The sequence below is a fragment of the Sinocyclocheilus grahami genome, unplaced genomic scaffold, assembly GCF_001515645.1.
Source record: "Sinocyclocheilus grahami isolate Dianchi unplaced genomic scaffold, SAMN03320097.WGS_v1.1 scaffold1027.1, whole genome shotgun sequence".
Taxonomy (NCBI): domain Eukaryota; kingdom Metazoa; phylum Chordata; class Actinopteri; order Cypriniformes; family Cyprinidae; genus Sinocyclocheilus; species Sinocyclocheilus grahami.
In genome coordinates, this window is record NW_015506206.1 from 22349 (window position 1) to 36188 (window position 13840).

A 13840-nucleotide genomic window follows, 5' to 3' on the forward strand; every position below is an offset into this window, starting at 1 on the left:
TAGAATTTTTTATATATATATATATATATATAAGTATTATGCTCATCAAGGCTACATTTATTTTGTGGAATGTTTTATAAAATACCGTATTAATAGCAATATTGTAAAAAAAAAAAAATGTTAAAATATTACTACATGGAAAATAACTGTTCTATTTGAATGTATTTTAAAATTTAATTTAGTCCTATGATGGCAAAGTAGAATTCAGTAGCCTTTACTCTCCAGTCTATCCAGCCTTATTTTAAATGTATAAAAAAGTGTGTTTTTAAATACCAAACTAACATTAATTCTATACATGTAAACATGTTTTTTTAGGTTTTGAGAAATTATTGAATTTAAATATATAGAATGATCGTATGTATACTAGTACCTAACAGCAAGTGTTTGGTTATGCAGGACTCTGTCAGCAAGTTTGTTGCCCAGCTGAAAGAGAGCGGTGTGTTTGCCAAAGAAGTGCGCAGTGCCGGTGTGGCCTTCCACTCCTATTATATGGCCTCTATTGCTCCAGCCCTTCTATGTGCACTGCAGAATGTGAGTTGGTGAGGCATTGCAGTGTCACAGTGCCCTCTACTGGACATTAGCATCTTAAAACCTCAGCACAGATAGACACTGACTTCCTGTGTGTCTTCTAGGTAATAAAAAGCCCAAGGCCTCGTTCAGCACGCTGGATCAGCACGTCCATCCCGCAGACAGACTGGGAGAGCCCACTAGCGCTCTACTCATCTGCAGAGTACCACGTCAATAACTTGGTCAGCCCTGTGCTCTTTCAAGAGGGACTGAACTTTGTGCCGGATAATGCTGTGGTAGTAGAAATTGCCCCACATGCTTTACTGCAGGTAACAGGGAATTAACCTTAATACACATGTCTTGAAGATTCAAATGTAGATCCATTTCTATTATTAACATACTCTTGATATATCTTCAGGCCATCCTGAAGCGGAGCCTAAAACCCACCTGCTCCATCCTCCCCCTAGTGAAAAGAGGACACGCCAACAATCTGGAGTTCTTCCTCTCTCATGTGGGCAAAATCTACATGAATGGGTTGGTTTTTGTACTCTTAATTTCCTAGCTGTTTTGACCTCAAATTGTCAGCATTTCCATCAATTTGATGATTGATGCTCACTCTCTTGCATCTGCAGAATTAATGTAGACAGTAATAAATTGTACCCAACTGTTGAATACCCTGTTCCGACCGGGACCCCACTCATCTCCCCTCACATTCAGTGGGATCATTCCCAGGTCTGGGATGTGCCCAAGGTGGAGGACTTCCCTGCTGGCTCAGGGGGATCCACCTCAGCCACTGTGTACAATATCGGTGGGTAGTTGTGAAGTTGAAATTAGTGTTTTTCTCATCTTTGGTGTCATGTCATGTCATTTATTTTTGAATGTTTTGTGCAGACATGAACCCAGAGTCTCCTGATTACTACATGATTGGACATTGCATTGATGGTCGGGTGCTGTACCCAGCCACAGGATACCTGGTTCTGGCCTGGAGGACTCTGATGAGATCTCTGGGTGCAGTCATGGAGCACACACCTGTTATATTTGAAGACGTCACCATCCACAGAGCCACCATCCTCCCCAAGACGGGTAAAATATTTGTTTTCTTTGTACTGTAAGTCTGAGATTCTTTGGTCCTGAAGTTTCTGGTAGTCACTATATCTCACAATGATGACAAATTTCTGTCTATCTACTATTGCACTCTTATATGGCTTATTTCTTATTCTGAGGTGGAAAAAATATAAATGATTACTAAAAATGCACTACTGTTTAAAAGTTTGGGGTCAGTAAGATTTTTTAATAAAGAAATTAAAACTTTTATTCAGCAAATGCACGTTAATTTGATCAAAAGTAACGACATTTAGAATGTTGCAAAAGATGTGTCATGGTTTCCACAAAAATGTAAAGCAGGATAACTGTTTTCAACATTGATGATAATAATAAGGTCACCAAATCAATATATCAGAATGATTTCTGAAGGACCATTTGACCCTGAAGACTGGAGCAACTGTTAAAATGTAGCTTTGCCATCACAGGGATAAATTATATTTTAAAAAGTATTAAAATGGAAAACAGTTATTTTAAAATTATAATACTGATTCATAATAATGCTGTTTTTCTCTATTTTGTACATATATATGCAGCCCTGGTGAGCATAAAATCTTACTGATCCCAAACTTTTAAACTGTAGTGTACTTCAATATTGTGGACTAAATAGAACAGATTAGTTGTTAGCTAGTCCTTGTAACTTAGCGTTAACCAGATTGTTTTTGCATCACAGGGTCTGTCCAGCTGGAGGTGCGACTCATGCCCGCCACTAACCGTTTTGAGGTGTCCGAGAATGGAAATCTGGCTGTCAGTGGTGAGTTTCCAGTCAACAAGAGAGACCATTCACAACTTATATCATGATGTTTTCGAGTAAAACAAGATATTTGTAAACTGACAAATATAGTATTTAAGACTCATGATCACACTGATATCCTTGCGGTCTCAGGTAAGGTGAGTGTCTTGGAGGATGCTGGACTTGATGCTTTCCATGCTGAGTTGAATAAACCAATGGCTGTAGACAAGGAAGATCCTAAACTGCTTTTGAAAGCCAGGGACATCTACAAAGAGCTGCGTCTGCGCGGATATGACTACGGAAAGACCTTCCAGGGAATCCTGGAGTCTAACAATTCTGGTAATTCCCCTCAAATGCATCTTAAACTGTTGGTGCCGATAGCCTTGTGGGCAGTGCGCCGACATACAGCGCTGTTGTGCTATGGGCGTCCTGAGTTCGAATTCCAACTCGAGGACCTTTCCCGATCCCAATCCCGATTTTGCTATGGCCAAGACACTATTTGGCCAGTCCTGAGCTCTTTGTATTCTGGTTCTTCCAGGTGACTATGGAAAGCTTCACTGGACGGGTAACTGGGTGACATTTTTAGACACCATGCTGCAGATGATCGTAGTGGGGCTGTCTGGTCGCAGCTTGAGACTTCCTACTCGCATCCGCTCTGTGTGTGTGGACCCCAGACTTCATGAGGAGAGGGTAAACGAGTATGCAGATGACCAGAAAGGTATTAGACACGCCATCTACTTGAAGGCTGATGTAACCTGTCCTAAGTTTAAATGTATCTGACCAAAATTTCTTGTCCTCAGCTGTGGATGTTCATGTTAACCGCTACCTGGACAACATAACAGCTGGAGGAGTTGAGATCTGTGGGCTTCATGCTACCGTAGCACCCCGTCGCCAACAGCAGCAGACTCCACCCACTTTAGAGGAGTTTGCCTTTGTTCCCTGTGTGGACTCAGATTGCCTGAGAACCAGTGAGAAACTTGGAGACCAACTGAGGCATTGCAAAGGCACGTTGTGATTTTCATTTCATTGAGAAATGCAGCATGGCATTTTGTGGTAACAATTTTTTATATATGTGTGAAGGGGTTTTTTTTTTTTTTTTTTTTTGCGCACCAAGGCTGATAAAAAATACAATAAAATTGTGAAATATTATTACAATTCAAAAGAACTATTTCCTATTTTAAAATATTGTGAAATGCAATTTATTCCTGTGATAGCAAAGCTGAATTTTCAGCAGTCTTCAGCCTTCAGAAATCATTATAATGTGCTGATTTGGTGTTCAAGAAACATTTATTATTATTATCAATGTTGAAAACAGTTATTAACACTTTTTTTTGTTATTATTCAAGATTTTTTGATAAATAGAAAGTTCAAATGAACAGCAGAATTTTTTTTCGTAACATTAAATTGATCGAAAGCGAAAGACATTTATAATGTTTTATATTCATCGTTTTTGTAAAATTAGATGGACCTAAAATGATTTCATTTTTGTCACCAGTTTTAATTTTCTGGGGTATTTTCCTCTATTTCAGTGGCACTGTACTTACTTTTCCCATGTTGTATTCGCAGGTCTAGTACAGCGTCTGCAGAGGAAGCTGGCCAATCAGGGAGTGAAGATCTCCATCCCTGGGCTAGAAGGTGCAACAGAGAGCCAGCTGATTGGAGCAGAGGCAGAGAAAGGCCTGTTACGGTTGCTCTCTGTGCTGTGCGGACTGGAGCTGAACGGAAACCTGCGCTCTGAGCTGGAACAGACGGTGGAGAAGGAGAGAGATTGTCTGCTGCAGGACCCTCTGCTCAACGGCCTGCTAGACTCCCAGGCGTTACGTCACTGCTTGGACACGGCCCTTGAGAACAGCACTCCTGGAAAACTCAAAGTTGTGGAGGTGTGGTGAATTTTATTATTTAGGATGAAAATAGGCAGGGGTGGATGACACGGTTGAAGTTCTCAACATGTATTCTTCTCCTTCAGGCTCTAGCCGCCGATGGTCATGTGTTTTCTCGGGCTGTTGGTCTCCTCAATATCCAGCCAATGTTGCGTCTTGACTACACGGCATCAGATGTCTCCATTGACCAGCTTTCTGCTCACCAGAGCTCCCTGGAAGAGCAGGGCATCTCAACTGCTCAGTGGGACCCTCTTCAGGGCCCAGCAACGGGCAGTCTGGATGGGGCTGACCTGGTTGTGTGTAACTGTGCGACAGGGCACACGGCCAACCCTGCACTTCTGATAGAGAACCTGACTTCAGCTGCGAGGGAAGGCGGTTTTGTTTTGCTTCACACCCTACTGAGAGGAGACACACTGGGAGAGACGGTAGCCTTCCTCACATCTCAAAACAACCAGGAGGGTTTGTTGACACAGGTGTGTGCTTAAAAACTTTAACGTGCTTAAATGAAACATAAATGACATCAATGAAACATTTATTTTAGCTGTAATTGATTTTATATTTAATGAAAATTAAATATACATTAAACATAAATCAAAGTTGTATTTAAGTAACAACATTACATAACTTGGCATTGTTTTGTCTGTTCTTTTATTTTATTTGTTTTGTCTGTCTCATTGCATCGTTCTCGGGTTGTAACCGGATTAGTTTTTTGTTTTCAGACTGAATGGGAGGAGCTCTTCCAAAAGGCCTCTTTAAATGTGGTCATGCTGAGAAAGTCCTTCTACGGCTCTGCTCTCTTCCTCTGCCATCAGCGCCAACAGTCCCCTCAGGATCAACCTATCCTTATTTTTGTGGACCCTACTGACTATAAATGGGTGGAGACTCTAAAGGTGATTAATAAAGTCAGCATAAAATTAAAATTCACAATATCTGTTTAGACAATACTTGTTATAGTTCTTACTGTGAATTATTCATCCATGTATATGATCCTTTTTTTTTTTATGGAAATAATTTACCTTGTAATGTTTCATCAAAAATGTCATAACTCAGCCTTCATAACTCCACATCAGCCAAGAAACTTCAACCTTCTCTCAGGTGGCATATGCAACACTTAGCCAATCATTTAGTCCTCTTACTGCAAGTTTGCATTCATTTTGAGTACAACGCACACATCTCAAATTCCAATCAGCAACTGATAGATATGCTCAAGTCCCTGCCCTACAATAATTTTTTTTTTCTCTCTTTTTTGATAATCCGTTGTCACAATATGGGGGAAAAGCATTTGTCACTACTTCGGTTTCATCATGATATTAATCATGCAAACTCAGTATATATATATATATATGTATGCATCTGAAAAAATTTGAATATTGTGAAAGTTCTTTTTTTATTTTTATATAATATTTTGAGATACTGGATTTTTGATTTTCATGAGCTGTAAGCTCTAATCATCAAAATTAGAACAAAAAAACTTTAAATGTTTTACTTTACATGTAATAAATCTAGAATATATGAAATTTTCACTTTTTGAAATGCTACAAAATGTTTTTTTTTACGATATTCAAATTTTTTTTAGATGTACGTGTGTATATATGTATGTTTTTTCATTGTGCATTCCAATTAATCTCAATCAAACTGCAGTTGGGTTATTTTGATCAAGTAAAAATAACTAAAAAACAGTTAACGATAAAACACAATAAAAACATGATTTTTGAAGTTATATATATATATATATGTATGTGTGTGTTATCTATTCATAATAATTATTAATATCTTTGATTTTAAACTTTACTGTTATAAGTGATATTACTGGATAGTGTTTGCCTTTTGTGTGGTTTAAATTCCTTTCAGTAATATTTGTTTAAAATGCAGTTATGTTTAATGATATTTTTATTTATTTGTTCAAATTCAGTCCTGTTATATATTTTTCTGTTTTATGTGTTTTGTCCATCTGTAGCCGCTCCTTTAGACAGTATCCAGAATCTTGCTGCTTACTACATTGAGTGCGTGAGGCAGGTGCAGCCAGAGGGGCCGTATCGCTTTGCTGGCTACTCGTTTGGTGCTTGTGTGGCTTTTGAGATGTGCTCACAGCTGCAGGCAGCCAAATGCCCTGTGGAATACCTCTTCCTGTTTGACGGCTCACACTCTTATGTGGCAGCTTATACACAGGTGCAGTAAAAGAGCTCAAAAAACATAAAAATGTGCTATGCTAGGTCACATGGTCATAATTTCTGTTATTTCTCTGACAGCGTTACAGAGCCAAACTGACCCCTGGCAAGGAGTCTGAGGCAGAGACTGAAGCTCTGTGTGCTTTTATCCAACAGTTCACTGGCATTGAGTACAACAAGGTACATGAACAACTGTTACTTTGTAATTCATTCTTGAAAAGATTTTTGATCCTTTATTCTTTAAAATTATTTAAAATGGGCTTTTCCAAATAGACATTACTTAACTCATTACAGTTCAGTCAGTGCTAAAGTTAATGCTGTCTTTTTAATCTTTCACACAGCTGTTGGAGACATTGTTACCTCTGTCAGACCTGGAGGCCCGTGTGAACAAGGCTGTTGATCTGATCACATCCAGCCATAAGAATGTCAGCCGAGATATGCTCCATTTTGCTGCTTCTACATTTTACCACAAACTGAAGGCTGCCGACCGCTATGTTCCAGCTTCTAAGTATCACGGCAATGTCACCCTGCTGAGAGCCAAGGCCAGCAGCGAGTTGTAACTTTATATATATTTTTTTTACGATATTCAAATTTTTTGAGATGCACGTGTGTGTGTGTGTATATATATATATATATATATATATATATATATATAACAAAATGTTTTTTTTTACGATATTCAAATTTTTTTTAGATGTACGTGTGTATATATGTATGTTTTTTCATTGTGCATTCCAATTAATCTCAATCAAACTGCAGTTGGGTTATTTTGATCAAGTAAAAATAACTAAAAAACAGTTAAAGATAAAACAATAAAAACATGATAGCATAATAAAAACATGATTTTTGAAAATGTAAAAAAACGGAGTTATCTGTTTTTGCAAATAAACCCTTCATATATATGTGTGTGTGTATCTATTCATAATTATTAATATCTTTGATTTTAAACTTTACTGTTATAAGTGATATTACTGGATAGTGAGTGTTTGCCTTTTGTGTGGTTTAAATTCCTTTCAGTAATATTTGTTTAAAATGCAGTTATGTTTAATGATTATTTTATTTATTAATTTTTATTTATTTGTTCAAATTCAGTCCTGTTATATATTTTTCTGTTTTATGTGTTTTGTCCATCTGTAGCCGCTCCTTTAGGCAGTATCCAGAATCTTGCTGCTTACTACATTGAGTGCGTGAGGCAGGTGCAGCCAGAGGGGCCATATCGCTTCGCTGGCTACTCGTTCGGTGCTTGTGTGGCTTTTGAGATGTGCTCACAGCTGCAGGCAGCCAAATGCCCTGTGGAATACCTCTTCCTGTTTGACGGCTCACACTCTTATGTGGCAGCTTATACACAGGTGCAGTAAAAGAGCTCAAAAAACATAAAAATGTGCTATGCTAGGTCACATGGTCATCATTTCTGTTATTTCTCTGACAGCGTTACAGAGCCAAACTGACCCCTGGCAAGGAGTCTGAGGCAGAGACTGAAGCTCTGTGTGCTTTTATCCAACAGTTCACTGGCATTGAGTACAACAAGGTACATGAACAACTGTTACTTTGTAATTCATTCTTGAAAAGATTTTTGATCCTTTATTCTTTAAAATTATTTAAAATGGGCTTTTCCAAATAGACATTACTTAACTCATTACAGTTCAGTCAGTGCTAAAGTTAATGCTGTCTTTTTAATCTTTCACACAGCTGTTGGAGACATTGTTACCTCTGTCAGACCTGGAGGCCCGTGTGAACAAGGCTGTTGATCTGATCACATCCAGCCATAAGAATGTCAGCCGAGATATGCTCCATTTTGCTGCTTCTACATTTTACCACAAACTGAAGGCTGCCGACCGCTATGTTCCAGCTTCTAAGTATCACGGCAATGTCACCCTGCTGAGAGCCAAGGCCAGCAGCGAGTACGGTGATGGTTTAGGATCTGACTACAAACTGCACGAGGTAAAGATACGGACCACAAATATGATATTGTAGTCTTAATTGTCTCATGATTTGGTGCTGAGGTTTTATCATCACAGTAGAATGTGTGTATATATATATATTATTTTAATTTTTTTTTGTGGTTAAAGCATTAACTGTCACTTTTGATCATTTTAATGTGTTCTTGCTGAATAAAAAAGTAATAAATTAAATAAACTTTAACATTTGAAAATTTAAAACGATGCCTTTGCAATTAACTGAAATAAAATACGTTGAAGTACTAAAATTACTAAACTGAAATTTTATAATAAATAATACTGAAATAAATAAAAATGAAAGCTAAATAGAAAATTAAAAATAATAAAATTGACAAAAGCACTGGTGCTGAGGTTTTAATATTATCATCACAGTAGAATGTTTTTATATATATTTTTGTGGCTAAAGCATGAACTGTCACTTTTTTGGATCTTTTTTCAAAAAGTGTTCTTGCTGAATGAAAGTAATTATTTAAAAAATGACCCAAACGTTTGAATAGTAGTGTATTTTAACTCATTTTTCAAATAAGAAAACAATTTAAAGAAATAATATACTTATTACTTTTAATAATATTACTGAATACTTCTGACTTTTATATTGTGATTTATAATTCTTCAAGCTATATCAGGAATATTTGTTGTTGTTATTATTTATTTGGGGACATTTTGCACTGTGATCACCTTTGAGATCTAGCTCTAAACATGTTCTGTGTATGGCAAGCATAATTGCACAGGAAGTGCTTCTGAATCTGGGAAGGAGATCATGCTGAGAGAAAGTCTTGTTGCTATAATGCATCCCTGCAGTGTTAATAATTGGATTATGGTATGTCTGCAGGTGTGTGATGGGAAGGTGTCGGTTCATGTGATCGAGGGAGACCACCAGACCTTCCTAGAGGGCGAGGGTGTGGAGTCCATCTCAGGCATCATCCACAGCTCACTGGCTGAACCCAGAGTCAGCACCAGAGAGGGCTGAACATTCCCGCTCTTTTATTATTATTTTTTTCACCCTTACTCTGTTGCTTTCACCTGACAAACCAAAACTGTGTCCCGGCGTATTATGCATTCCAATTAATCTCAATCAAACTGCAGTTGGGTTATTTTGATCAAGTAAAAATAACTAAAAAACAGTTAACGATAAAACACAATAAAAACATGATTTTTGAAGTTATATATATATATATATGTATGTGTGTGTTATCTATTCATAATAATTATTAATATCTTTGATTTTAAACTTTACTGTTATAAGTGATATTACTGGATAGTGTTTGCCTTTTGTGTGGTTTAAATTCCTTTCAGTAATATTTGTTTAAAATGCAGTTATGTTTAATGATATTTTTATTTATTTGTTCAAATTCAGTCCTGTTATATATTTTTCTGTTTTATGTGTTTTGTCCATCTGTAGCCGCTCCTTTAGACAGTATCCAGAATCTTGCTGCTTACTACATTGAGTGCGTGAGGCAGGTGCAGCCAGAGGGGCCGTATCGCTTTGCTGGCTACTCGTTTGGTGCTTGTGTGGCTTTTGAGATGTGCTCACAGCTGCAGGCAGCCAAATGCCCTGTGGAATACCTCTTCCTGTTTGACGGCTCACACTCTTATGTGGCAGCTTATACACAGGTGCAGTAAAAGAGCTCAAAAAACATAAAAATGTGCTATGCTAGGTCACATGGTCATCATTTCTGTTATTTCTCTGACAGCGTTACAGAGCCAAACTGACCCCTGGCAAGGAGTCTGAGGCAGAGACTGAAGCTCTGTGTGCTTTTATCCAACAGTTCACTGGCATTGAGTACAACAAGGTACATGAACAACTGTTACTTTGTAATTCATTCTTGAAAAGATTTTTGATCCTTTATTCTTTAAAATTATTTAAAATGGGCTTTTCCAAATAGACATTACTTAACTCATTACAGTTCAGTCAGTGCTAAAGTTAATGCTGTCTTTTTAATCTTTCACACAGCTGTTGGAGACATTGTTACCTCTGTCAGACCTGGAGGCCCGTGTGAACAAGGCTGTTGATCTGATCACATCCAGCCATAAGAATGTCAGCCGAGATATGCTCCATTTTGCTGCTTCTACATTTTACCACAAACTGAAGGCTGCCGACCGCTATGTTCCAGCTTCTAAGTATCACGGCAATGTCACCCTGCTGAGAGCCAAGGCCAGCAGCGAGTACGGTGATGGTTTAGGATCTGACTACAAACTGCACAAGGTAAAGATACGGACCACAAATATGATATTGTAGTCTTAATTGTCTCATGATTTGGTGCTGAGGTTTTATCATCACAGTAGAATGTGTGTATATATATATATTATTTTAATTTTTTTTTGTGGTTAAAGCATTAACTGTCACTTTTGATCATTTTAATGTGTTCTTGCTGAATAAAAAAGTAATAAATTAAATAAACTTTAACATTTGAAAATTTAAAACGATGCCTTTGCAATTAACTGAAATAAAATACGTTGAAGTACTAAAATTACTAAACTGAAATTTTATAATAAATAATACTGAAATAAATAAAAATGAAAGCTAAATAGAAAATTAAAAATAATAAAATTGACAAAAGCACTGGTGCTGAGGTTTTAATATTATCATCACAGTAGAATGTTTTTATATATATTTTTGTGGCTAAAGCATGAACTGTCACTTTTTTGGATCTTTTTTCAAAAAGTGTTCTTGCTGAATGAAAGTAATTATTTAAAAAATGACCCAAACGTTTGAATAGTAGTGTATTTTAACTCATTTTTCAAATAAGAAAACAATTTAAAGAAATAATATACTTATTACTTTTAATAATATTACTGAATACTTCTGACTTAAGGTAAAGATACGGACCACAAATATGATATTGTAGTCTTAATTGTCTCATGATTTGGTGCTGAGGTTTTATCATCACAGTAGAATGTGTATATATATATATATATATTATTTTAATTTTTTTTTGTGGTTAAAGCATTAACTGTCACTTTTGATCATTTTAATGTGTTCTTGCTGAATAAAAAAGTAATAAATTAAATAAACTTTAACATTTGAAAATTTAAAACGATGCCTTTGCAATTAACTGAAATAAAATACGTTGAAGTACTAAAATTACTAAACTGAAATTTTATAATAAATAATACTGAAATAAATAAAAATGAAAGCTAAATAGAAAATTAAAAATAATAAAATTGACAAAAGCACTGGTGCTGAGGTTTTAATATTATCATCACAGTAGAATGTTTTTATATATATTTTTGTGGCTAAAGCATTAACTGTCACATCTTTTTTCAAAAAGTGTTCTTGCTGAATGAAAGTAATTATTTAAAAAATGACCCAAACGTTTGAATAGTAGTGTATTTTAACTCATTTTTCAAATAAGAAAACAATTTAAAGAAATAATATACTTATTACTTTTAATAATATTACTGAATACTTCTGACTTTTATATTGTGATTTATAATTCTTCAAGCTATATCAGGAATATTTGTTGTTGTTATTATTTATTTGGGGACATTTTGCACTGTGATCACCTTTGAGATCTAGCTCTAAACATGTTCTGTGTATGGCAAGCATAATTGCACAGGAAGTGCTTCTGAATCTGGGAAGGAGATCATGCTGAGAGAAAGTCTTGTTGCTATAATGCATCCCTGCAGTGTTAATAATTGGATTATGGTATGTCTGCAGGTGTGTGATGGGAAGGTGTCGGTTCATGTGATCGAGGGAGACCACCAGACCTTCCTAGAGGGCGAGGGTGTGGAGTCCATCTCAGGCATCATCCACAGCTCACTGGCTGAACCCAGAGTCAGCACCAGAGAGGGCTGAACATTCCCGCTCTTTTATTATTATTTTTTTCACCCTTACTCTGTTGCTTTCACCTGACAAACCAAAACTGTGTCCCGGCGTATTAAAGCATGCACGTTTGTCATCTGTTCATACCTCTCACCCATGCAACAGCCTTTTCCTTCTCATTCTCTACAAATCTCAATTGCTCATCACCCTTTACTTCTTTATTCCAGCTGGGAACAAAAACGCATGTCTGTTTATTTGCTTCATCGGTTAAGATTCAATCAGCTGTTCATTGTCTTCTATAAATCATCATATGTTACTGTGAAAACTAAAATGTCACTGGTTTCTAGCATGAGAGCATAGAGCTGTAGTGATCACTGGCACTGTCTAACCTGCCTAATAAGTCTGCTAAAGGTTTCGTCAATCCAACCTAATGATGCGGACTGCAAGTCAAGGTCACTTCACTGTATTCAAATCCACATATTAGCTGTTGGGATTCTAGTTACGCACATAGCTGAGATTGCTGTTTACCAGTTGTGAGCGGTTACTGATGCTTTAGCAGTACTAGTTCAAATCGCTTATGTTTACTGTAGCATTGTTCTTCTTTTCTGAATGATATACGCCGGTTCTCTTGTTGGTGCTGAACATCTAAACTTATTCTGAAATAACTGTGCAATTGATGTTTATTTAAAAGGGAAGATATGTATGAAAAAGAACATTCCTGGATGAGAGCAACCATTAAGAGAGCTGGTTAATTGACTAGTTAATGTTGAAGTTAGAGCAGTTAATTATAAAATACTTGTTACTTTAAAAATATATTGCACAAGCTTAAAGCAAAATGCAAATCTGACACTGATGTGAAATGCTCGGCAATCCAGAGGGATTCATCTCAGCTCGTACTGTAATGATGCTTCGCTGCTTAACTGTAGACCAATAACTGGAGTATTAATATTGTATTGACGTTTCTAATCCGCTTTTTGAGGATAGTACCAACATTCCTTATTCCAGGTGTCTCTCAGATGTATATGTTCTCCCAAAATGCTCTGTAATTGATTGACTGCTTTAATACTTCAGATGTTAGTTGTAGTAAATTCTTGTGGCCAGGTCCACATTACACACAAGCTCAGTTCATAGTGCAAATCACATCCTATTTTAGTCAGAATGAAGTGTTATTTGGTGTAGGATGTATGAACGTTTTCATGGCAGTGACGTGATTATGGACTTTCTCTTTCTGTCACAACAGAGGAAAATCTTCAGTTTGAAAGCAAATCACTACACATTTGAGACTAATTGTTTAAGTCAGTGACGAATTGTGATTTCTTTCGATGTTTAGAGCAAAGCTAGAAAGTTAATTTTTCTATTATTGAAATGTTTTTTTCTTGTGTAATTTTTCCAGTATTTATTGTACTAGTCCAAATAAAAAGCTATTGCTAACATACACATCCAGAGTCTACTAGTTTGTTATTCTCCAGCCATATTAGATGTTCTGGTTCTACAGATTTAATGATTACGCAACCAAGATAAACTAAAAATTATGATAATCCAGTTTGTTGATCAGTGTAAGTTATCAAATAATTTTATTATAAACAAGTGTAACAAAGTATACTCCTTAATTAATAAAAAGTGGCCACATCAATTAAAAAAAAACGATCCACTTTTTTAAGCAGCTGCTGTTTAATATTATTTTTCTTGCTTCAGAGTCTCAAAGTAAAAAAAAAAACCCCGAGCTT

At 36.4% G+C, this 13840-nt stretch overlaps 2 protein-coding genes across 3 annotated transcripts in view; both read left to right on the forward strand.

Moving 5' to 3' along the window:
* LOC107565779 (fatty acid synthase-like) overlaps window positions 1-13550 on the forward strand; it is a 29591-nt gene extending 16041 nt beyond the window's left edge. The window contains exons 13-36 of the mRNA XM_016251054.1: window positions 397-531; window positions 633-836; window positions 926-1041; window positions 1140-1315; window positions 1399-1590; window positions 2282-2362; window positions 2495-2680; window positions 2880-3059; window positions 3142-3345; window positions 3908-4221; window positions 4308-4694; window positions 4941-5111; window positions 5292-5316; window positions 6179-6390; window positions 6471-6569; window positions 6731-6938; window positions 7527-7738; window positions 7819-7917; window positions 8079-8330; window positions 9180-9312; window positions 9750-9961; window positions 10042-10140; window positions 10302-10553; window positions 12009-13550. Of these exons, the coding sequence (XP_016106540.1) occupies window positions 397-531; window positions 633-836; window positions 926-1041; window positions 1140-1315; window positions 1399-1590; window positions 2282-2362; window positions 2495-2680; window positions 2880-3059; window positions 3142-3345; window positions 3908-4221; window positions 4308-4694; window positions 4941-5111; window positions 5292-5316; window positions 6179-6390; window positions 6471-6569; window positions 6731-6938; window positions 7527-7738; window positions 7819-7917; window positions 8079-8330; window positions 9180-9312; window positions 9750-9961; window positions 10042-10140; window positions 10302-10553; window positions 12009-12146 (4287 nt within the window). The 3' untranslated portion in view covers window positions 12147-13550. The remainder of the gene's footprint in view (window positions 1-396; window positions 532-632; window positions 837-925; window positions 1042-1139; window positions 1316-1398; window positions 1591-2281; window positions 2363-2494; window positions 2681-2879; window positions 3060-3141; window positions 3346-3907; window positions 4222-4307; window positions 4695-4940; window positions 5112-5291; window positions 5317-6178; window positions 6391-6470; window positions 6570-6730; window positions 6939-7526; window positions 7739-7818; window positions 7918-8078; window positions 8331-9179; window positions 9313-9749; window positions 9962-10041; window positions 10141-10301; window positions 10554-12008) is intronic.
* On the forward strand, window positions 6183-9396 carry LOC107565793 (fatty acid synthase-like). Of its 2 annotated transcripts, XM_016251072.1 has the most exons (5): window positions 6183-6390; window positions 6471-6569; window positions 6731-6931; window positions 8280-8330; window positions 9180-9396. In XM_016251072.1, the coding sequence occupies exons 1-5, from the start codon at window positions 6301-6303 to the stop codon at window positions 9315-9317; spliced, it is 579 nt and encodes a 192-aa protein (XP_016106558.1). In that variant the 5' UTR covers window positions 6183-6300; the 3' UTR covers window positions 9318-9396. The 2 variants fall into 2 exon arrangements, with proteins under 2 accessions (XP_016106558.1, XP_016106557.1); XM_016251071.1 differs by lacking the exons at window positions 6183-6390; window positions 6471-6569; window positions 6731-6931 and adding exons at window positions 7531-7738; window positions 7819-7917 and having other exon boundaries at window positions 8079-8330.
* Window positions 13551-13840: the final 290 nt, after the last annotated feature.